Below are 24,017 nucleotides of genomic sequence, written 5' to 3' on the forward strand. Positions count from 1 at the left end.
TAATTAAAAAATTTTTTCATTATGGAATTTTTCAAGCATTACGAAAGGAGACAGACTAGTAAGATGAACTGCTGCATATCCGTCATCAAGCTTCAGCGATTATCCACAATCCATGGCTGATAGTATTTTGTATATATAGGCCCTATCCATTTCCCCACCCCAAATTATTTTGAAACAACTCCAGGCATAATGTTATTTCACTAGGAAATATTTTGGCACTGTTCTTGAAAAGCAAGGACTTAAGAAAAGAAAAATATATGTGTGTGTGTAATCACATTATCACCCCTAATATAAATTGTTCATTAATACTAGAAAATATCCTGTCAGTGTCATATTTTCCCAGGTTGTCTCATAAAAATTGATTTTCTACTAGTTTATTCTTTGATTAGAATCCAATAAGATCCAAAAAAAAAAAAAAAGCATCCAATAAGATCCATACATGGCAGTTGGCTAAGTCTTTTTTAAATCTCTTGGTTCTGTCTCCATCTCCCTTGTTTTTCTTTGTGCATTGTTGTTGTAGAAACTGGGTATGTTTGTTTCCAGAGTCTGGATTTTACTGACCCTATCGAATGACCACAGGGTCATTTAAAATGTTCTGCTACCCATTAGGTCAAAAATTAAACACAAAACTAAATTGCAGAATTTCTTAATAATAAAACACAACATAGCTGAACCTATGTGACACAGCTAAAGCAGTTATTAGAAGAAAAATAACAGAACTAAATAACTCTATCAGTAAAAAAGCAAAGCTAAATGGATTACACCCGTAAGTCAGAAAGCTAAAAAAAAAAAAAAAACAATTAAAATGTAAGCCAAAAGGAATCAGGAAGAAGATAAATGCAGAATTAATGTTTCATCATTTTAGGGCTTGTTTTTACAAACTGAAGCTTAAGACTCACCATTTGAGAACTAGGAGACCATTTCCTAATTTGTAACGATATCAACAACACATCTAGGTAGCTGTCAGGGGCTGGGAGCCTTTTCTACACAAACTTTGCTCTGAATTTCAAAATACTAGCCTGCCTTGACACTTAGTGGAAATTCAGGTAGGGTGGCCTTAACTCAGGTTCTTCAGGAAAGCGTCCTGTTTCAGGGACACAGTGGGGTGGGGTCGGGGGAGGGCTGTATTCCGCACATCTAGTTCTGGCTCGGCTTATGGCAAGTCTCAGTCCTCTGGAGTCACCTGAGTGACTGAGGGATGAGAGGCATTTCTCATCCCGTAATATACTTACATGGCTTTGCCATCTACCACACCCCAGTTCAAATCTCAGCTGGCACAGTTACCGTTCACGTGGCCTGGAGCCAATCTGAGCTGAACTTTCCACACCGTAAATCTGGTAAAAATCTTTACCTTAAAGGAGTGTGGATCAAATGAGATACCAGGTAGAGCTAGTGCTCACCGAGTGGAAGCTAAGGTGATGAAGCCCCTTTATTCTCAAGTTCTGTGATTCCATGATGGAGATCCATGAGGCCTACCAGACGGAGAGTATCAATTAAAAGAAAGCAATCACGGAGTTCTTCCCGCCTTCTCTGCAGGATGTATTCCTATGAGCTGCCCTGAATGATAAAAATAATACACCTGCCCCCAAAGTGCCTAGGACGCCTTTGTGGTCCACCTACTCATCGTCCACCGGTTTCTGCAAGTGGACCGGTTACCTGCTCAGGAGCAAATGTTTCCATCACGACGCACCCTCTCCCAGGGATGGGCTCAACCGGTGCTCTCCCTGCGACAGTGCTGAACAGTGCCATCTGTCCCTACCCAGCGTCAGCGTCACGCAGAGGGCCCGGGCTTGGAATGTGGGAGGCACGCTCCCAGCTCACTTTGGTTTTCCCGCCCTGGAGGGGAATCCAAGATGTCTAACTAGTCTTCTGGCCCCGAGAGGGAGAGGTGGGGATAGGACCTTTCTTTAGTCCCCTCCGTAGTGGAACGAAAGATTCTTTATGGTCATCTGTGGTGTTCATTTCGTAAAGAAGCATCTGCAGGGTAAGAAGGAAAAACGTCCACCGTGCAAATATATCCCAGGCACATGCCTCCTGAGAAGTGACCCCCTCCTCCCTCCGCCTCCCCCGGCACGTCCTGGGGCTTCTCCAGCCTCCCGCTCCTGGGAGCAGGCAGAGATCCCGGCGTAGGCAGACCCCTGCCACTGCGCCCAGGCCTCGTCTGAAACTCGCGCCCGAGAGCCCACGCCGGAGGCGACGCTCCCGATAACCACTGTGCTCCCAAGACCCGGAGGGCACGAAGAAAAGAGCCCTGGCAAACAAAGGGTACGGGCCGGGACCGCCGCAGCCCGGGGCGGGGGCACGGCAACCACGAGGCCTGGGGGCGCCCGCCCCCCGCGCCCCACGCCCGGTGCCAGCGAGCCGAGGCGTGCATCTCCTTATATGGTCAAATGACACTGCGGGGGTTCTCGAGGGCGGGAGCTGCGCAGCGCTCCACTCGGCCGGCAGCGGAGCCGCAGCCACCAGCCGCCCGCGCCCTCCAGCCCCGTCCGGGAGTCCCCGGCCCGCTGCGGCGCCGTGAGTACCTCCAACCCCCTGCGCCCCGGAGGGAGGCCGAGGGGCTTAGCCACCAGGGCTCGGAAGAGGGGGCCGAATCCGGTGCGAGACCCAGGGAGAGGGGAGCAGAGCCGGAGGTGGGGAGACTGGTGAGAGGAGAGCAGAGCTGTGGGTCCGGGAAGACCACTGGGAGAGGGGAGCCGAACCGTGCGGGGAGAAGCCGGGAGAAAGGAGTTGAGCTGTGGGGTAGACCCGGGAGAGGAGAGCCGATCCCTGGGGGTTGGGGGTGGGGAGACCACGGGGAGAGGGGAGCGGAGCAATGGGAGGGGTCTAGACCCTGGGGGCGCTGGAGCTCAGAGGAGCCCACCGACTCATCCCCAGAGGGAGGACTGCAGCCCGCGTCCTCACCAGGTGGGGCACCGCCATGCGGGCAGGGACCGGGCGAGCCTGGGTAAAGGCTGGCCGCGGGTCCCAGCCGGCGGCTGCGGGGAGGTGACGCTGTCCGCCTGCTTCCAGGCCCGACTCCCGAGCGGGCTGTCCTGGCACGGTGGTCTGCGCGGGGGAGTCCGGGCCATTTCCCTTTAGTAGAAATAAGTGGAGTTTGCAGTGTGACCTCGCTCCTTGACTCAGGTAGACATTTAATAACTGAACCATTCGGTTAAAACAAAAATGGCTTATTTTAAATGAAAAAGATTCTAAGTTTTTCTTAAGTCGCACTCGTGTGATATCTTAGCATACCAGAAATTGAGGGAAGAAAATATTGAGTGTTTTTCTGATTTTAAATGAATCAGTCATATTTATTTTCATATCCTCAGTCGGGTTTTAACTGGAAGTAGGCTAATCCGGTTAGCTGAAATGTGTAGCTGGCCTGCAAGCAGCAGTGTACTTAGACATCACTGAACTTAAGGCCGGCACTCCCTTCCACATATTTTGGAAGGTAATAAATCACAATTTGGGTTTAGAATCAGGAGAACTGTCTTCAAAACACAACTCCCAATACATCTCACATCTCACATTTTTGGTGCTGACTCTACTAATGAGTGTTTTATAATAATATATTAAAGAAAAGAGGTTTTGCACTATCCTGAAGATGTTTTAGACAAAAAACAAAAACAAAAACAAAAAACCATTTGCAGCAAGTCTTAGAAGTACAGGAATTCCTAGTCTATCAATTAAACTTTAATAAAACCAAACTCAAAGAACATTTCACTGTGCATTTATATAAAATTTTGTCAAGTGTTACTGGATTTAGATCACCCCCCAGTTTAGAAGATCATCAGTTAATACACAGAATTGTGTTTCCACGGTGTTTATTAGCCTGCCATGGTTTAAAATGCGTTTACACCATAACATGTCGATGAAGGCTAATGATGGGCTTACTACAGACCAGAAACTGTTCTGGGCACATAGGTTCTGTCTCATTTTAGCTCACCGTCTCACAAATAGCCACAGGCAGATGCAGTAGGCTAGGGGATGCCGGGGACTGCATGTAGGCTGCCTAAATTTACATCCGGGTCCCTCAACCTGTGCAGCCTGGGCCAAGTCACTTAATCTCGTGGTGTCTCGGTTTTCTCCACTGGGAAACAGGGACAATGATGTTGTGTTTTTGTTAGGGTTGTTAAAAAGCCTGGACATAATAGACAGTGTATACATATTTGATAGCCTCATTTTTACAGGTAAAGACACTGAAAACAGAGATCAAAGTAACTTTAACTCAGGGTTTCCCGGGCTGTAAATGGTAGCCCTGAGATCTGACCCCAGGCAGCTTAACTGGAGAACCTGAGTTCTAACCACTAAACGCACCACGGGAGGAACATTTGAATATTTATTTATTTTTTTAACATTTGAATATTTCTATGAGGCCTTATGATGCATACTTTGACCCAAGATTGCGTGTTAAACCATTTCCCAGTACTGAAAGATATTTAAATTGCAGTCAAAAACGCCCAATAGAATATTGCCAAAAAAAAAAAAAAAAAAAAAACAGACTAGATATCAGGAGTAGTTTACTCCTGTCCTGTGCCGAGGGCCAGTTACTCAGCCTCAGTGACTCAGGCAGCCTCCTTTGTCAGCACCGGGCCTGAGTTGCTAAGCGGCTCTCTGACTCAGATGCCCTGAGGTACAAAGTTCCTTGAGCTTGGGTGAATGGAAACATTAGACATTGGGTTCTTCTGTGCGGTTTTATTATGAGAATTTGATCAAAGCCACATTTATTAAGTGTCCATCTCAAGTTGCGTTATACTGAGTTCGCTTCCTCAAGATGACCATCTGAAACAAAACACGTGTGCTTTCTCTAGTGGCTGAGAACTGTGTCTTCCTGGAGACTAGGCTGGCATTTTGACTTTGGGGTGAGTCAAGTGAATTTCCTCTGTTATCCTAAATTGTGGATTTCAGTTTTAGCTACTGTGATGGTTACTTTCATGTGTCAACTTGACTGGGCCATGTGGTGCCCAAACATTCAGTCATACGTTCTGGGTGTGTCTGGGAGGGTGTTTTTGGATGAGATTGACATATGAATGGGTAGACTGAGTAAAGCAGGCTGCTCTCCATAATGTGAGTGGGCCTTGTCCAAACAGTTGAAGGCCTGAATAGAACAAAAAAACTGAGTAAGAAGGAAGCCCCCCTGCCGGACTGCTTGAGCTGGGACATTGGTCCTTTCCGCCTTTGGACTCACACTGAAACATCGGCTCTTCTTGGGTCTATAGAGTCTGCTCTTTTCAGACTGCAACTTGCACCATCGGCTCTCCTGGGTCTCCAGCCTACTGACTGCAGGTCTTGGGACTTTTTCACCTTCGTAATTGTGTGAGCTAAATCATTGCAATAAATCTCCCTATGTACATCTCTTGTTGGTTCTATTTTTCTAGAAAACCCTGACTATTACAGCTCTCTGGTAACATCTACTTAAAAAGTCTCCCTACCAACTGTCATTCTCCCTTTTTTTAAGATTTGATCACTACTTTGCTCCTGGGAGTCTTGGCTTTCCTCTTGCTGTAAAACATGCTCTCTGCATGGGGATGTCACGAGGGGTCTGGAGCAGCGTCTGGTCTCCCAGGTCCATCCCAGTGCTCGTGGGTGGTGTCTTGCCTGGTGTGAACTTAGACTTCACACTCATCCTCAGCCTTCGGTGACCCACGCCTTTACTAGCCTGATTCTGTCTGCGGCTTCAAGATCCTCCAGTCATACGGTCTTGAGTGAGATGTGGGATGTCTGTGGCAGAAGCAGCTGCCCTGTTTTCATGGGTGAACAGAAGTAATGCCAGAATGTCCTTGCAGTATGTAAATATGGAGCTTGTCAGTCAACAAGGAAATAGACCTGTCTGTTTGGGTTAATACAACTTTTGGAGTCAGTAAGAAGCAGGCAGTCAATGAATGAAGCAGAAGGAAGTGTGCAAGCCTCTCGGGACAGAGTCCTGTTGCAGTGCGCCAGAGAAACCCCACAGAGTGGCAGGACTGCAGTGAGAAGGAGGTGGCCAGTCATTCATGGAAGCTGCTGGATGCCAAGAGAAAGGCCAGCATGGGGGTGGGGGTCATAGGCACCTCAGATAGCTGGGAGAGTGAACAGTGAGCCGCACTTGGGAGGTGAGAGGAGACCCCTGCCATGAAGAAGAATGGGTGGTTTTCGTTTTGTAGGTGTAGAAGTGTTCGTAACTCACTCAGGGAAGGCATGGTAGAGCCATAGCATGCAGGATGGAGTCTCCCTTGGTCCCCACACTGGTGTGATTGACGGACCCGAGGCCACCCGCCATTCTAGCCTGTGCAGCTATGGTTGTCCTGCATGGCTGCAATTGATGTGTTTTGAGATTAAATGACAAGATGGGATCTTAAAGGTGATTTAAATTATTTGGAGCTAGAACTAGACTGGAACTCCTTCATAGACTGTGTGTTTTATCTCAGCTTCCCAGTGCCTCACGTAGCACATGGAAAACAGTGGTTACTCAACACATTCTTGTCGGCTGGGTTCAAAAGGCTGAACGACATCAAAACAAGTGGAACTCCTCTTGTAGTCATGGACTTCAGATCAGAAATTTGATATTTATTGTTTTCCCATTTATTTTTAGTATTCAATATTCAAAAGATAATTCAGAAGACAGCAGTTTACCTTATTCAAACATTGCCTCACACAGAACCACCAGAGATGAAGATGTTTATTTATTTTTTTTAAGTTGGAAGTTACCAGTTTATGTAAACTATAATACACCTCTGACACCTGTCTGTACATGCATGTAGTAAAGGCTCATTAAATTAATCTGTAAATATATTATACAGTGGTAAGCATAGTCAATTTTATACCTTACAAACTAAGATTGTTTAAAATCCAACAATTTAAAAATAGATTTCAAGTGGATGCTAGATACATTTTTTTCTTTCTTTCTTTTTTCTGTTTCTTTCTTTCCTTCTTTTCTTTTTTTTTTCCAGGGTCTCACTCTGTTGCTTAGGCTGGAGTGCAGTAGCTTTTCACAGGTGCCATCATAGCTCACTAAAGCCTCAAACCCCTGGGCTCAAGCAGTCCTCCTGCCTCCGTCTCCCAGGTAGCTAGGACTGTAGGCACACATCACCATATCCAACTGATATAAATTTTTTTTTTTTTTAGAGACCGGGTCTTACACTGTGGTCCAGGCTGGAGTATAGTGGCAGCACTACAGCTCACTGCAGCCTCGAACTCTTGGGCTCAAGAGATCCTCTCTCTTTAGGGACTCCAAGGCTTGATCCATTATTCTAGTTTATAAAACAGCAACTTTCCTTGACATGATGGCCCTCTCCATTTTATCAGAATTTCTGTTTAAAACAAACCGTTTAGCTAGACAAATGAAGAGTGTTGGGGGTGAGCGGTTTTTGTGTGTAGATACTCCCATCCATAGGAAAATAAAATGGTGCAGGGTATTCTCTGAGCACATTTCCAGGTGTGAGAGTCCCGTGCCTTTGAGTGGAGGATCTTTGATTATAGGCATCACATGTCTGTAGAACATCAGGGCCTTCTGCTGACACCTGGAGCCCGTGTTGGGGATCTGTGCGTTCTTCCCAAAGTGGGCACAACTCCCAGCTGGCTTTTTGCTTCTTGACCTGGCCAGGCTGCATCCTGGACTGTGCAGCTGTGTGTTCACATGGGATTGGAGTCCAAACACAATAAGAAGAGTTATATCCGCTGCGGAAGCAGCAGCTTATCTGGAAGGAGGGACGAGGGCAGCGATGGAAGCTCATGATGTCATATGCCAAACCACATTACATGTTGGGTTTGCTATGCAGAGTGGATTGTTCACATAATATGTTTCTAATTTTTCATGCTTGATTTTTGCCTGTATGTTTGTACTCTGACATGTTTGTATTCATCCACTCGTCAATTCATTTGTTCATCCATTCCACAAGTATTCACAAAGCCCCTGGTCCTGTGTGTGTTCCCTGCTGGTGAGGTCTCAGCGACAGGTAGTGGGCACCCTTCCCAATGCTTACGGTTGGTAGAGGACGGGGCAATTGCATGAAAACACTGCACTTTTATAATGTATTTTTTAAAAGAGCCCACATAGACCAGTTTTCCTAATTGGCTCTGGAAAGCTCTGGTTGATTATTGATAAGTAACTGAATATCCCATGCGGATCTCCGGTGACATCTAAAGATACAGGGACTGACTTACTGAAGCTGCTTTTGCATGTGTTGAAGGGCTGCATGCAGGAAGGGCTTGGGGACGTTCACAGATTTCTCCTTAGGAAATGACTATGTTAGAGGAGGCTCCTGCAGCAGGGTTGATAGGGAGAAGCACTTAGGGTTTCAAAGGGGGAGGAGAAAATGGGCCCATTGGGGTCAGATCAAAGTAGGTAGTCAATAAAAGGTGCATTGAAAAGGATGCTTAAATAGACTTCTTTTGCTAATCTGACCTCTTCAGGCTTTACCTGTAGGGATCTGCCAGGCTCCTGGAACTCCAAGGCCTGAGCCAGCAAGCCAAGGGAGGCTGTCTATCATGGCAGCCCCTCCTTTGATCGAAATCTTTCTGGTTAAAAAAAAAAAAAATTAGCTGGGTGTGGTGATGCACGCCTGTAATACCAGCTACTTGGGAGGCTGAGACAGGAGAATCGCTTGAACCTAGGATGTGGAGGCTGAAGTGAGCCAAGATAGGGCCAGTGCACTCCAGCCTGGGTGATAGAGTGACACTGTCTCAAGAAAAAAAAAAATAAAAGAGCTTCCTGGCATGCAGGGTCCTTGCCTCTCTTCTGCCTCATTTCATTTACCCTCCTCCTTCCTTTTTTTGTCCTGTCACCACCCCTCTCCCCTTCTGTTTACTCTTTCTGTTTCCTTTTCCCTTTATTTTCCTCCAGCTTTGATACTTTCCTCACTCATACTTTGTTTTACAGTTTTTGAATCTGAAAATTTAAAAATAGATCACATTGATGAGCTTGTGAACTTTTCAAATTAGTATGAATTGTGAGTAGTAGAGTGCATTGTTGCTCCCTGGCCCTCTGAACCTTTATTCTTACATCCTTTTTATTTCTTTTTCTTTTTTTTTCTTTGGAGACATGGTCTGTGTCACCGTTAGGCTGTTTCCTTGAGGCTGGAGAGCAGTGGTGCTATCATGGCTCACTGCAGCCTTGACCTCCTGGGCTCAAGATCCTCCCACCTCAGCCTCCTGAGTAGTAGGGACTACAAATGCATGCCACCACACCCGGCAAATTTTTTGTGTTTTTTGTAGAGATGGGGTTTCTCCATGTTGCCCAGGCTGGTCTTGAACTACTGGGCTCAAACGATATGTCTGCCTCCGTCTCCCAAAGTACTGGGACTACAGGCATGAGCCTCTGTACCCAACCTATTCTTACATCTGAGTCAAAGCTGGGCTAGCGAGAGACTCAGAGATCAAAGCCTTCCCTGGGCCATCCCCAGACCTCCGAGCTGCACCTGGCACCTGCCTCACCCATTGCAGTTCCCTTGGCCTGGAGTCAAGCCTGTACCCTAAGATCCAGCTTTTTCAAATACCCTATTCAGGGCCGAAGGGGTAATGACATCATGGAATGATTTAGCTTGGTGAGGAATAAGAACTCCAGGAAACTGTGATTTGGAATATGATTCAATGAAATAAAAAGGAGGGGTCACGCCTTATGTTTGGGCATCTCCCTGCAGGCTGTTGCCTGATGCTTTCAGCATTCCTGTGTACCAGCTAAGGAGCAGGAATTATTGATAACCTGTCAGGAGGGATGTGGAGTTCACAGAGAGTAAATGGATTGTACACAATTAGGTTAATAAGTCCTTGTAGAACCAAGATGTCCTACTTTTATTTGAAGAAATCATTCAGAAATGGACTCTGATACCCTGATACATTTTTTAGGAGTCATTGCCCCCTGTCTTGCATAGTAAAGGCAGGCTTCCATGCAGTAAACTTTCACTGGGCTGTCCGTCTCTCCACTGCCTGCGAGGCACACCCAAGTCCATGAACAAGGCACCCAGGCCCTCATTGCCTTGGCTGTTGACTGCGTCTTCCATCTTCCTGGGCTCTCTGCCTACCCTACTCTGTCTCTCATTTCTCTGGCTTTGCCTACTCCACCCCTTGACCTGACCTGCCATCTCACCTGGCTGACCTGTTCCTAGCACAGATAGCATCTCCTCTGGGATGCCTGCCTGCTCTCTCAGGGGCTCCTCCTCTGCGTGCCCATCATACCTGTGCACCTCCAGCACGCACTGAGTAAGGGGCTTGGTAGTCTGTTTGGTATATATCTCTTTTCCTCACTAGGTAACAAGTTCCTTGAGGGGAGGGGCCTGCATTTTAGTCATCTTTGTATCTTCTGCACTTTTCATGACTTTAGACACATAGTTCCAGCTCAATCAATGTTTATTCAGTGAATGAATGAGCAATCAGGTATTTATGGGATTTAAAAAATGCAAGTGGCTCATGCCTGTAATCCTAGCATTTTAGGAGGCCAAGGCAGGCAGATCACCTGAGGTCAGGAGTTTGAGACCAGCCTGGCCAACATGGTGAAACTCCGTCTCTACTAAAAAAAAAAAAAAAAAATATATATATATATATATATATATATATATATATATACACACACACACACACACACACACACACACACACAAATTAGCTGGGTGTGGTGGCGCGTGCCTGTAATCCCAGCAACCCAGGAGGCTGAGGCAGGAGAATCACTGAAACCCGGGAGGTGGAGGCTGCAGTGAGCTGAGAGCATGCCACTGCACTCCAGCCTGGGTGACACAGCAAGACTCTGTCTCAAAAAAAAAAAAAAAATGCAAGTTATAGGAGATTTCTAATATAGGACAATAGGTATACTTTTAAACACGTTGTAATAGAAGGGAAGCTCTGAGCTTGCTTATTAGCTTATGGACTTTTTATTCTGACGCTCAGGGCTTGTGCAGTATGTAACTGTGTGGAACTCCTTCAGGGGCCTGCTTTCACACAGTGCATCCTGCTGTGCTCCTAGGTAGCAGCAGGTGCTCATTTTATGCTCTGCCCTGTTGGTTGGAGTAGAAATGCTCTCTGCTCCTTGTAGAACTCTAGTGTCCTCTTAGAAGATGAGGAACAAGGTAGAAGAGGGATCCACCACTCTCAGAAAGAATTCTGTAGAATTAGGAGCTGAACCACAGGGCCAAGTGCCTCCTCCCAGGTGGACCCACTGAGCAGATAGCAGCTGCTACTGTTCCTGCTGGGAGCTGGTATCACTGATAATGATATTCATCATATCACTGATGATGACATTCACCATGATGACATTCATAACCTCAGTCATACTTTGAGCAAATGTGGAGCCCTACTTATTTTCAGAGTTTATTCTCTTAGATTTTATTTTTTTAGACGGAGTCTCGCTGTGTCGCCCAGGCTGGAGTGCAGTGGCACGATCTCAGCTCACTGCAAGCTCTACCTCTTGGTTCACGCCATTCTCCTGCCCCAGCCCCCCAAGTAGCTGGGACTACAGGTACCCGCCACCACACCCGGCTAATTTTTTTTTTTTTTTGTATTTTTAGTAGAGATGGGGTTTCACCGTGTTAGCCAGGATGGTCTCAATCTCCTGACCTTGTGATTCGCCCGCCTCAGCCTCCCAAAGTGCTGGGATTACAGGCGTAAGCCACCGCACCTGGCCAGATTTGTTTTTGTTTTTGTTTTTTTCTGTCCTGGTCCTGTAGAATCAGAGGAAGTGGAAAACACACATCAGGTATATGAGCACCATGATCATGATTATTACCTCAGAGGAAAACAGGTGTACCCCTTTCACCAGCTGCCAACATAAGTGGAGCTCTGCAGACATTAACAGAGGCTGTAGACTGTCTCCCTTCCCTAGCAGGGCTGGTGCTTGTCCTGACCCACACAGACGGCCTTTCAAATTAGACTGGAAGTTCATTTTCTGTAAGTCAGATGGCCATTTGAGAAAGCTCAGTGGACCCTCTTTTTCATAAATATGCGTGGGCTTCAGTTTTTCCATCCATAGAATGAGGAAGTTGCCATAGATAATCTGGGGATTTGTTTCCAGCTTTTACAATTCCACGATTTATAGTTCTCTGTCCTTTCATGGTTCTTATTTCAAATTCCCAAATTATTATACTTATGTTTGTGGGCACGGAATGGGCAGTGAGCCTCTTGTTCCACAGCTAAATCACACCCTTTATTGGAAAAATATATATGTTGGAAAAACAGCTCTCAATTGTGATGAAATAAATGACAGCAACTTTCAAGGCCAATAACTGAACAATTACAGGAAAGCATTGAATCTTGTGCCAGCATGGCTGCTCCAACTCGAGATGGCTGCGGTACAAGGGATATTTATATGTTGGGTTTCAGAATAATAATTCAAGTGCTCAAGAGCCTCATCTTGTGATGTTATCACAAGAATGTCCAGACAATGTTTTCTTTAACTCCAGGAAGAGTGATTTAGAAGGACGGATCTTGCCACATGTGTCCAGCTGCATATTTATTGCTCTTGGAAGAGAATTATTCTGTAAACACAGAAATATCCAAGAATGAATTCTTGAAAGATGATCTTTTCCTTGCTTACAGTTGTCAGGATCGTGTATACGCAATAGCACAAAATTAATGTAATCATAAACCAGGCGGCAGTATTTTATTTGCATCAGAAGGTCTGATTCTGGGATTTCACTCTCCTATCTTTTGAAGACTGCAAATTGAACCAAGTTTTCTTAGAGCCTGTGGACCCTTGCTCAGAGTTACATAGCCAACCAGTGTGCCTATTTTTTTTTTTTTCGAGACGGAGTCTCGCTCTGTTGCCCAGGCTGGGGTGCAGTGGTATCATCTCAGCTCACTGCAACCTCCACTTCCTGGGTTCAAATGATTCTCCTGCCTTAGCCTCCTGAGTAGCTGGGATTACAGGCATGTGCCACTAAGCCCAGCTAATTTTTTTTTTTTTTTTTTTTTGTATTTTTAGTAGAGACAGGATTTCACCATGTTGGCCAGACTGGTCTCAAGCTCCCAACCTCAGGTGATCCACCTGTCTCAGCCTCCCAAAGTGCTGGGATTACAGGCGTGAGTGACTGCACCCAGCCCAGTGTACCTATTTAAGAACAGAGAAAACTTTCCACTTTTAGCAAATGGAATATTGCCATTTATTCCTGAAGAAAATTGTCTGTGTTTTTAATGCCCTATGGCCGTTTCTCCACACCAGCTATTCCTGTGGTAGGCTTTTTCTCTCCAGGATCATTCTAACATGATTTTATAGGAATGGTCATAAGAGGAGGGCCCATCACTTGCTGCTTATGCACACCGCGTATTCATCCTAGAAAAATGCAGTGTGCCGGGCATGGAGACCCCTCTTTTTAAACTTTTATTTTAGGTTCGGGTTACATGTGCAGGTTTGTTATACAGGTAAACTCTTGTCACAGGGGTTTGTTGTACATATTATTTCATCACCCAGGTATTAAGCCTAGTACCCAAGTGTTATGTTTTCTGCTCCTCTCTCTCCTGCCATCCTCCCTCCCCACTCAGGTAGACCCCAGCGTCTGTTGTTCACCTCTTTGTGTTCATGTGTTCCCTCATTTAGCCCTCACTTACAAGTGAGAACATGCAGTATTTGGCTTTCTGTTCCTGCATTAGTTTGCTAAGGATAATGGCCTCCAGCTCCATCCGTGTTCCCGCAAAAGACATGATCTCATTCTTTTTTGTGGCTGCATAGTATTTCATGATGTATATGTACCACATTTTCTTTATCCAATCTGTCATCGCTGGGCATTTAGGTTGATTCCATGTTGTCGGTATTGTGAAGAGTGCTGCAATGAACATTCATGTACATGTGTCTTTATGGTAGAATGATTTGTATTCCTCTGGGTGTATTCCCAGTAATGGGATTGCTGGGTCAAATGGTAGTTCTGTTTTTAGCTCTTGGAGGAATCACCATACTGCTTTCCACAAGGGTTGAACTAATTTACACTCCCACCCACAGTGTATAAATGTTCCCTTTTCTCTGCAACCTCGCCAGTGTCCTGTTCCTGTTGGAAGGGCTTGAGGTGTTGCCCAGGGAGCCACTGACTGCAGCCACTGCATTTCTGACTATTTGATATCGTTGTTTTGGGGAGTGAGTCTTTCCCTTTATCCTGCTCTCAGGGTACCTGGGCAGCTGCAGGATGATCTTACCCGCAGGGAGCAATGATTCATCCTCAGGGACTTTGGCAGTTTTTCTTGTGCAAGGTCAGCTTGCACTCCCAGGTCAAGGGTAATAGCGCCCTCATTGCATCTAATCTCAGGTTTCCCAGGTCAGATCTCCCTCCCTTTTGCCACTGTGATTTCTTCCTATTCAAATCATGAATCATAAAGAGGAGCTCACGGAAAATCTTTTTATAGAAATGGATGTATTATTTCTATGCCTGCCTTTCTATTTTGGAGGCAGGGAGAAGGGGAAGATGCAAGGCCGGGTCACAGCCAGACAGGATGGGGGCTCTGGTGTCAGCCCTTACCTGCATTTAGAACTGAGATAGCTTTTTCTGACACAGTAAAAAATAATTTGTGCTTTTCAAGAAGTGGAATGTGACCAGGCGTGATGGCTCACGCCTGTAATCTCAGCAGTTTGGGAGGCTGAGGTGGGCAGATCACCCGAGGTCAGGAGTTTGAGACCAGCCTAGCCAACATGGTAAAACCCTGTCTCTACTAAAAATATAAAAATTAGCTGGGTGTGGTGGCAGGTGCCTGTAATCTCAGCTACTCGGGAGGCTGAGGCAGGAGAATCACTTGAACCTGGGAGGCGGAGGTTGCAGTGAGCTGAGATCGCACCACTGCACTCCAGCCTGGGCAAAAGAACAAGACTCTGTCTCCAAAAAAAAAAAAAAAAAAAGTGGAATGCATTCAAACACAAAACCGCCCTAGCTAATGAAAAAAGGTGTTATCATTAAAAATTATGACCCATTAAAGGGTGAGTTTTAATTATTCATCCAGAGGAATTAGCCACCTTTCGGCTAAAGATGACAGACAGTGGGACAGTTAATGCCTTTGCGTGCACCCCTTTCAGAGAGTGCTTAATGGGACTTGGATTTTATTTTCTTTTTGATAGGTTGCTGAAAAGCCAGGAGTCAAAATGACTGAGCGCTTTGACTGCCACCACTGCAACGAATCTCTCTTTGGCAAGAAGTACGTCCTGCGGGAGGAGAGCCCCTACTGCGTGGTGTGCTTTGAGACCCTGTTCGCCAACACCTGCGAGGAGTGTGGGAAGCCCATCGGCTGTGACTGCAAGGTACCTGCTGCGGGCCTCTGCGGGTCCCCGGCGCTCCCCTAGGAAACACGGGTTTCTCTGTGGTTTGTGCTGAAGCCCTGATCCACCACTGAAGTCTGTCTCTTGAGCCCCCTCTGAGGGGCGTGGACCCTGTGTGTAGCCTTTCGGAAGCTTTTTCCCTCTAGCGAATGTGATCTCTGCCCACAAGCACTGGGTGAGGGCCTTGCCAGGACTTTTGTGCTTAGTGTCTCTAAGTACATTTTCTGTATTCTAGCAATTAGTGCCCTTATCTAACTACCCAGCTGCCTACCAATATTGGAACTTTCTTTAGGGTGGTGCTCTCTTCCTCTTGTCTGTTTGCCCCGTGGTGAGTAACGTGGAGCAGGTGCTGTGCTCAGTCAATATTTGATGAATGAATGTGTACATGAGAGAACCAGCGTTGGTTCCTGGATAAATGGGCACATAAAAGCACAAAGTCCTTGGAAGATTGTGAGCTCTTTTCCTTTAATGAGAGAAGGACAGGATTTGTATTGTTTCTTTTCAATGGGGAAATGTGTTCACGGCTCTCCTGGTATGTCACAGCGTGGTTCAGCAAAGACCACTGGTCACCTGTACCAACTGCCCCGTGGTTGAGGGTGGTGAACCCTGACCTGCACTTCTCAGCAGACCCTTGTTCCAACCTGGATTGCTGAAGGACACCCTGGGGGACCCATCCATAGCTCTGAACTCTCTGATACCTTCACCCGCAAACGGCTTCTCAAACACCCCAGTGAAACCCCTCATGTGGCTGTCATCCTGAGTGCCGTGAAACTGGCTACAAAATGGGGTTCCTTTGGCATCTCTAAAGGGATTCCCAACTGAATGGGCACCAAGTCAGTTCATGGCATTTTACTATCTCTTTTCTGCTCTCGTTGCTTTGCGCTCTGTAGGGATTTTTGCTGCTCTCCTCCCTGGTCGTTAATATCAGCACATTGCCGCTGACTGATTGACTTAGGCCATGCGTGCAGTTGGATCATTCTAGCACATCCAACATGTGTTCCTTCTATTTCCTTCTCTGATCACATCATTCTTAGGAAAGACAGGAATCAGAAGGCTGCACCATCACTTTCTGTTCCCAGGGATTTAGTGACAGTTGAGGGATGGTTTCCATCTTGTAGCGAAAGAGAACTCTGCCCTGAGCAGAGACGAAAGAGGTACAGCACCAGCCCCCTAAACCAATGCTGCAGCCCTGTGTCTTTTGGCTTCAGGGCAGATGCTGCGCTGAATGTAAAAGAAACGAAACTCAGCAGTGGTAGTGTGCCAAACCTTTGAACTACCATAAGCAAAAATAGCTGATCTGGCTACTCTAAAAGTTGTGTATCTTCCTGTATCCTGTCTTGCCTGCTGCGTGCCTCACTGCACCTGACGACTTTTCTCTGTCCCTTTTCATGTATTTAACAGGACAAGCATGAGAGCTCAGCCACCAGACTGCCCAGTTCCAGCCCAGGCTCTGTGTCTCACTTGCTGTGTGGCCTTGGGTCAGTTACTTGACCCTTCCGCGCACATCTCCACATCTATAAAATGGGGAGAACCAGGCCAGGGGCATAGGCTCAAAGCCTATAATCCCAGCACTTTGGGAGGCCAAGGCGGGTGAATCAATTGAGGCCGGGAGTTCGAGACCAGCCTGGCCAACATGGCGAAACCCTGTCTCTACTGAAAATACAAAAATTAGCTGGGCGTGGTGGTGCATATCTGTAATCCCAGCTACTTGAGAGGCTGAGGCACGAGAATCACTTGAACCTGGGAGGCAGAAGTTACAGTGAGCCGAGATCATGCCACTGCACTCCAGCCTGGAACACAGAGTAAGACTCTGTCTCAAAAAAAAAAAAAAAACAAAAAAAACAAAAAAAAAAACTGGGGAGAACCAGGGGTCTGCTTCATAGGGTCTTTCTAATATGTAGATACAAGCCCTTGCGCTCGCACTCGTACTCTTCTAGCAGCTGACAGGGTAAGCTCCAGACTGCCACCTTTCTGCTGACTACTTCCTTATTCTTTTCGTGACATGTCCCTTCCACACACCTTTCAGAAGCTTCGCCCTCTCTCTTTGTCGCTTTTCATTTTGGAAACATCAATAAAAATGTCCAGTTTGAGGAAGAAGTAGATAGCCTGAGAAAAATATAATTATAAAAGCTTTAGCTGGAAAAGAAATACTTACGTAGGTGAGAGGTTCGGATATCATCTGGCAAAAGGTAAGTCTCACTTTCAAGGACAGATTTTGGATATTTGGGGCTAATCATCCCTGACCAGTGGCTGAAATAAAAACAAAACAAAAATCACTTGCTGTTTCTCCAGTGATTTAGTGGAAAGACCCTTAAAAGCCATCATCCTTACACGCATGTTTTATGAGCAAATAAACAAGAGTCTCCCAAATGGAGCCAAAATCATCAAGGCTGCTGTCAAGCCAGGAGTGAATTGTGCTGAACTTTTCAACCCGGATTAATGTTTTGAGATACGTGGGGTTACACTGTATGATTTTCTACATTTTGGAACAAAAAGAGACATTGAGTTGAAGCGAGACCTTGGCATTTGGGGCTTTTGATGCTTTAGGCGTGCTTTGCTTGACTTTCAAAAATAATCAGTTAGTTGGGTTTGTAGTGGAAGCAATGATAGAAAAAAAAGTTCCTGTTTTTTTCTGGAAGTAAAGCCCACAGTCCTGGCAGGCGGGGAGATACCTGATAGAGGAACTGCGCTCTTCGGTCTGGTGGCCAATCTCTTCTCTTAAAATAGCACAGCCACCACAGGCCTCAGCTACTTCCCTCTAAAGGACATGTTCATGTGTGTGAATTTTAAATGTTGGCATGCCTATGGGAATTAGGCTAATTTTGAGAGTCCTCACCTACTTAAATGAGACAGGCAAGACTTCAGAGCCTGTTCTATAGTTTGAACATCCTCTCTACGTAGCCACTGAATTGTAATCTTTATTTGTATGAAGTTACTCTGGGAAAATGCTGTGATCTCAAAGGGTAAAGATTATTGATTTGTATGGCCAGTGTAATAGTGGAGAATAGGCAATGCTAATACAATTTTATGATCCTCTGACGTTACATGCTTCCTGAACCTTTTCTTAGATACCTGTTAGCATTAACAAAATATTTTCGTAGACTGATTACAGAGTTTTTGGGGGATCTGCCTACGTTCTGGGCTTCAAAAATTCAACCAACTAAAGAAAAAATAGGGCTGGGCACAGTGGCCCATGCCTGTAATTCAGCACTTTGGGAGGCCGAGGCAAGTGGATCACTTGAGGCCAGGAGCTGGAGACCAGCCTGGCCAACATGGCGAAACCCCGTCTCTACAAAAAATAAAAATTAAAAAATAAGCTGGGTGTGGTGGCGTGCACCTGTAATCCCAGCTACTTGGGGGGCTGAGGCAGGAGAATCATTTGAACCTGGAAGGTAGAGGTTGCAGTGAGCCAAGATTGCGCCACCGTACTCCAGCCTGGGTGACAGAGCGAGACTCCATCTTAAAAAAATAAAAATTAAAAATAGGCTGGCCAGTAACTCCAGAGACTGCTGCTAATACTGTGCATTGAACAAATTGGTGATTGTAAGCCCTGGGCGACACACGTAACCTAGACTTTGAATGTTCCATGGGTCTGCAAGCAATGCCATGAAATTGGACTGGCCGCCATACCCACCCATGTGCTTAGAGGGTGCTACGAAGAGAAAAAAATAATAATAAACAGGAACAAAAGATCTGCAGATCAGAAACTAGCATTCAGGGTTTAGTTTCTAGTGGTAGTCATTGAAACCACTGTGTATCGCCTGATGACTTGTTCCAGGCACTTGTAAATGCCTAAACTGCATGATCTAAATTGCTCCTAACACCCTATAGGTAGGAACTTTTTTCATTCCATTTTATGGAGTAGCCGCTGAGGCCTAGAGAGGATGAGGATCTTGCCAAGGGTTAAAGGGATTAGGAAGTATCCGAGGTACAATTTGAGCCCAGACCCAGAGGGTCCTCACCTAGCATGCGATACCACCTGCTACCTGCAGCCTCGGGCAGGACCCTGTCTATGCGACTCTCGGGCCAGATGTGGTCAGTCCTTATGAGTAAGAGATGGTGACCACCTGGCCTCAATCAAGTGACCTTCAGTCAGAGGCCCCTACTCTTCTCATGGGCCCCTTTAGATGGTGATGATTACATTGCAGAATTGAGGCTCAAGTTGTTTCACAAACTCTCTTTCCAGCTTTTGTAGTTAATAGGAAACATTGAAGTGATGATCAAATTGGCTGTAAAAGTCTCAGTTAATGTTTGGTAGTGGACAGAAATGTTCAGTGATATTTTGGCAGAAGGCAACCTGGCAGGGCTCTGAAATAGGAGACGAAGGTTTTCACACATACGGGTTAAATCTAGATGCCCCTGGTATATTTTGGAAGGTTTCTGACCAAGCCTAGTGAAAGTTATAAGGTCAGGTTTGAAAAACCCACCCTTCTGTCCTTGGTGTGACACAGGCCTCCCTCGCTGGTCTTTCTGGACCCTTTTCTGGGAAGAGCGCCTGCTCCAGTCACATTCTCAGGGTCCAGCCTGCCAACCTGGTGCTTTTTTATTTGTTGGGGTGGTTTTTAAGTTCTCAATGAGCAAATTACCTTTTTGGATCTTCTTCCGTGTAGAATTTGTCCACAGAGTTTGTAATGAGCACTGAAAACGCGTATTTATTTGGATTTCCTCCTAAAAGACAAAAATCTGTTTGTGAAGGGAATTTAATCAAGCAGGGTCCTAGGATCAGGAGCAAAGCTGTCTGGATGGATTTCTTGAGAAGGGCCTGTCAGTGCATGAACTTGGCCTGTCAGTGCATGAAACCAGAAGTTCAGCCACAAGACATAGCAGCAGAGGTGCACAGCGCTCAGCAGTGACCTCGCATGCACCGAGGCTGGACCCCGGAGCCAAATCTCCCTGGCTCCACCTTTGACAAGCTGTGCGAAGGGGACAAGTCCTGCCACCTATAAGCCTCCGTTTCCATGTCTATACACTGGGGTTCCTAGCTCACGGGACCGTCGGGGTAATCAAATGAGTTAACGTCTAGGGAGCACCTGTGACATGCCAACACAGTGCTGTCATTTCTGCTGTTGTCCATTTTTCTGCATCTTTATTTGTAAGGATTTGAAAGAATGTACAGTTGGAAACCTGATGATCTCAAGCAGAAAATATCTGTTCATAATGCTGAGCATGAATGATATGAGAATCCATGTCTGAAGTGAAATCGTATGGATCTCAAGAATGGTTGGTGCCAGCCCTGGTGGAATGGGGTGCGAAGGAGGGAGGATGAGAGCCAGACGTTTCAGTCTGGGTGACCCTGCCACCCAGAGCCACCTTCCATTAACTGAGAGGTCCAGGGCTCCCTCCAGGCCACTTGCCACTAAAGCTCAGCTAAAGTCTCAAAAAGGACACATTCGGAGCCAAGCAACAGGCACAGCCCATGTTAGGAATGTTTCTGCAATGGAAAAATACAAAACCAGAAAGGAAGTGTGTGGGCCTAATCTTACATGTTTATCAACATTTTACTGCAATGTATGACATTTCTGTGAGCACAAGATTAGCCTTGGTATTTTTTTCTGGGAAGTATAAAAGACTTTTTTTTCTTTCTTTTTGTTTTCAGTTTCTCTCTAGAGGAATTTAAAACCGGATATTTCCATCTTAAAGTTCTTGAGCAAGTCTGTCAAGGTGTCCATATTTCTTACCCTGTTCCTCTCAGCATCTAAGTGCTATCTCTGTTACACTCATGTTTGCTGTTCACAATGGAGTACTAATGAAATAGCAAAATTAAGCTACCGGCATGGTGCTAATAACTGAAACTAAAAATCGGTTTGGAGCTTTTCTGTTTGGAAAGAGTCACTTGAGCCGGGTGTGGTGGCTCATGCCTGTAATTCCAGCACTTTGGGAGGCTGAGGCAGGAGGATCACTTAAGGCCAAGAGTTTGAGACCAGCCTGGGCAATATAGCAAGACCCCTGTCTCTAAACAGATAGATGATAGATAGACAGACAGAACAGATAGATAGAAGAAAAGAAAAGGGTCACTTGGCACTAGGTCTTCACAGGTAAAGATTCAGAGTGTGGTAGGAAGCACAGGCTCAGGCACCCGGGTCTAATCAATGACAATCTTGCTTCTAGGCCTTTTGGTGGCATTTTCTAGTCTACCTCTAAGCTCTAGGGAATCGTGTGGCTAAAATCTTCCCTCCTGCTGAGACTCAGAGAATACCATGTTGGCCAAGATCTCTAAAACAATCAAACCTGGCAGTATTGAGTTACCTTCCTCTTATCATAAAGTCTTTCCTCACTTCCTCCTTATTGTGAACTTTCTTAAGAAGTGAGTCCAGGAGGAAGCAGTGACATGAATTTATTAACTTGACTCAGACTTCTAAAGACAACACAAACTGGGCGCCCCATTCAGAGAGTGACAGGGAAACCCCATGGCATAATTAGTTACCTACGAGTTTCCAAATAGGATTTGGAAAGAGACATACAAGCTAGGTAGCCGGCGTGGCACATGGCTTCCCTGAAGCCAGCATTGCCCTGGCCAAGGAAGCTTTGCAGAACAGATGAGATTTCAGCTGGGACTTGCAGCCAAGTGGGATTTGGCCTTTTGGGGAGAAGGGAAAGGGCATTCAAAGGCCAGGGACAGAGTATGGTCAAAGGCATGGAGATGAGGAAGAGGGGACCAGAGCAGAGGGTCAGGTTGGAAAGCGAGTTGGGGTCAATCTGCAAAGGGGCTGACGTGCCAGGTAAAAAACAGGAGCACAGTTTAGTTTTGTCGGATCATTTCAGGTGGAAGGGCAGTGGGAATGTTGGAGAAAACACTTTTTGGTGTCGTTACATTGAATCTGCTCATCTATAAGAATAAAACTTTATTTCATAGAGTTATTGTATGGCTCAAAATAGGTATGAAGAATGAAGAAAAAGAATTTTAGATTTAAAATGAAAAAGCACCTACAAAAGTAGAGTGGTAGAGTTACCAACGTGGAGCTTTAAGGTGGCAGATATTCTCATTGATAGGACTGTCTTCATAAGGAAATGTAGGTTCAGCAAGTGACACATTGAGGCAACTCTTCTCATTATTAGCTGTGGTCTAAATAATGACTTATACTAACATCCATTGAGCAATTGTAATACATACCAGCAACTGTTATACATGCTTGCTACAGCCAGTGGTATGTCCATTATTCCTGCTGTACAGGTCAGAAATCTGGCAAGAGAGGTTCAATTACTTGCCAATGGTGATGTACCTGGCATAGGGCGGAGCCAGGATTTAAGTTTAGTCAATCTGGCATTTGGGCCCTTGAATTGAACCCCTAGGGTGAAATAACCAATCAATTTAATCACATGCTCCTGGGATCCCAGAGGGGCGGGCGCTTGGCCCACAGTGATACAAGAGATGTGGACTGTGGGACCTCATGCTCTCCCATCCTGCTTGCACACAGCAAGCATTCAGGCATTTCTGGCCCAGGAAGCCCACCACCCTGTACTGCAGCAGGGAGGTGGGCCAGTTCTGTTCCCACTGAGGACCCACCCACAACGATGATGCAAGCTTGTTTACAGAGTATTTTTAGTTATTGTACACCACAAAACTTAAGAACGTGAGCATAGGTTAATATTTATCTTCAGGGAAAAGAGTTTCCTTTAGAAGGTTTTAGCATTAGGAACTGCTGCATGCATATTCACTCAGGAATGCGTGTGTGTGCAGTCATAAAGGTAGGCTGAGAGAAACACTGCGGAGCTGAGTGCAGATGGCCCCAGGGAATGATGCCGAGATAACGCAGCCCTGGGCAGGAAAAGGCACTTTGTGGAAGGCACTCTGTCTTCTGTTTCTTAGGACAAAACCTGGATCTCTGCATGCCCCAACCCGAATGGGACGGGGAGCACTTTCAGGTGTCCACTCTACACCAGCCTGAAGGGAAAGGGCAGCATCTGGCAGGAGCCAAGGCGAAATGGTTCCCAGGGGATATAGCAGACCAGGTTGTCCTGAGAGAATGCGGCCTTCACCTTGCGAGGTGGGATCCGATAGAGCAGGGTGTGGGGGGACAGGCTGCGCCTGCAGAAGGTCTCCAAGTCTTGCATGGATGCTTAGTCCAGTAACAGGTGGATAATATCCACATTTAGAGGGACAGTTTCAAGTGTCACGTGTCAATGAATCAGTCTTAAACTGTAGCTATTGCATTTTTGTGCCATAAATATTAACTGTAGGAAAAATGGAATTCTGCAGTGCCTTGGACCCATGCGCATGTCTTAGCCAGCTTTTCCATGTCTGTGCAGGCATGCTGATGTGCTCTTTCCTCCATCTGGGGACTTAATGACCAGACCACTGGCTGTGGTGACATCTAGTGGCTTTGCTTTCCTGTTGACCTTGGAGATTTCTCTCTCAGTTTTTCTTGAAGGTCAGTCCCAAAAGGCAAATTTTCTAGAAATCGTATTTCTCTTCCCTCTCTTGTCACTGATAACTTGCCACCCCTGTGTGTGTAATGCCTCCTCCCTGGGCAGGGCAGCCACCATGTAAAAAATAACTATCTTCCCAGAGAGAGGCCAAGGATCTCCTCCCCTCTCCCTGGCGCCTGCTCCTTCAGGTCTCTTGTCCCAGCCTGACAGTGACTCTTGGGTCATGGAAAACATTCTGCAGCTTTTCCCCAAACGAGCAGTCCTCTATGAGGTGGCTCGCCGGCACAGGGGGACAGAGATAACTTCTGAAAAGGTGTTTTTTACCTACTACATAACAATCAAAACTTACTTTTTTTTCTTTTGGAGACAGTTTCACTCTTGTTGCCCAGGCTGGAGTGCAATGGTGCGATCTTGGCTCACTGCAACCTCCACCCTCCACCTCCCGGGTTCAAGATTCTCCTGCCTCAGCTTC

General features: G+C 46.1%; 1 protein-coding gene across 8 annotated transcripts in view; it reads left to right on the top strand.

The window, feature by feature from the left end:
- The first annotated feature begins 2,177 nt into the window (after positions 1 to 2,177).
- The window catches only part of FHL2 (four and a half LIM domains 2), a 38,561-nt gene continuing 16,721 nt past the window's right edge, over positions 2,178 to 24,017 (top strand). The window contains exons 1-3 of one of the 8 annotated variants that reach the window (XM_003811679.5): positions 2,178 to 2,645; positions 4,794 to 4,844; positions 14,981 to 15,160. In XM_003811679.5, the coding sequence (XP_003811727.2) occupies positions 2,391 to 2,645; positions 4,794 to 4,844; positions 14,981 to 15,160 (486 nt within the window). In that variant the 5' untranslated portion in view covers positions 2,178 to 2,390. The remainder of the gene's footprint in view (positions 2,646 to 4,793; positions 4,845 to 14,980; positions 15,161 to 24,017) is intronic. The other 7 variants (XM_063594557.1, XM_034953615.3, XM_034953613.3 and 4 more) reach the window with 7 other exon arrangements.

The sequence above is a fragment of the Pan paniscus genome, chromosome 12, assembly GCF_029289425.2.
Source record: "Pan paniscus chromosome 12, NHGRI_mPanPan1-v2.0_pri, whole genome shotgun sequence".
In the NCBI taxonomy this organism is placed as follows: Eukaryota; Metazoa; Chordata; class Mammalia; order Primates; family Hominidae; genus Pan; species Pan paniscus.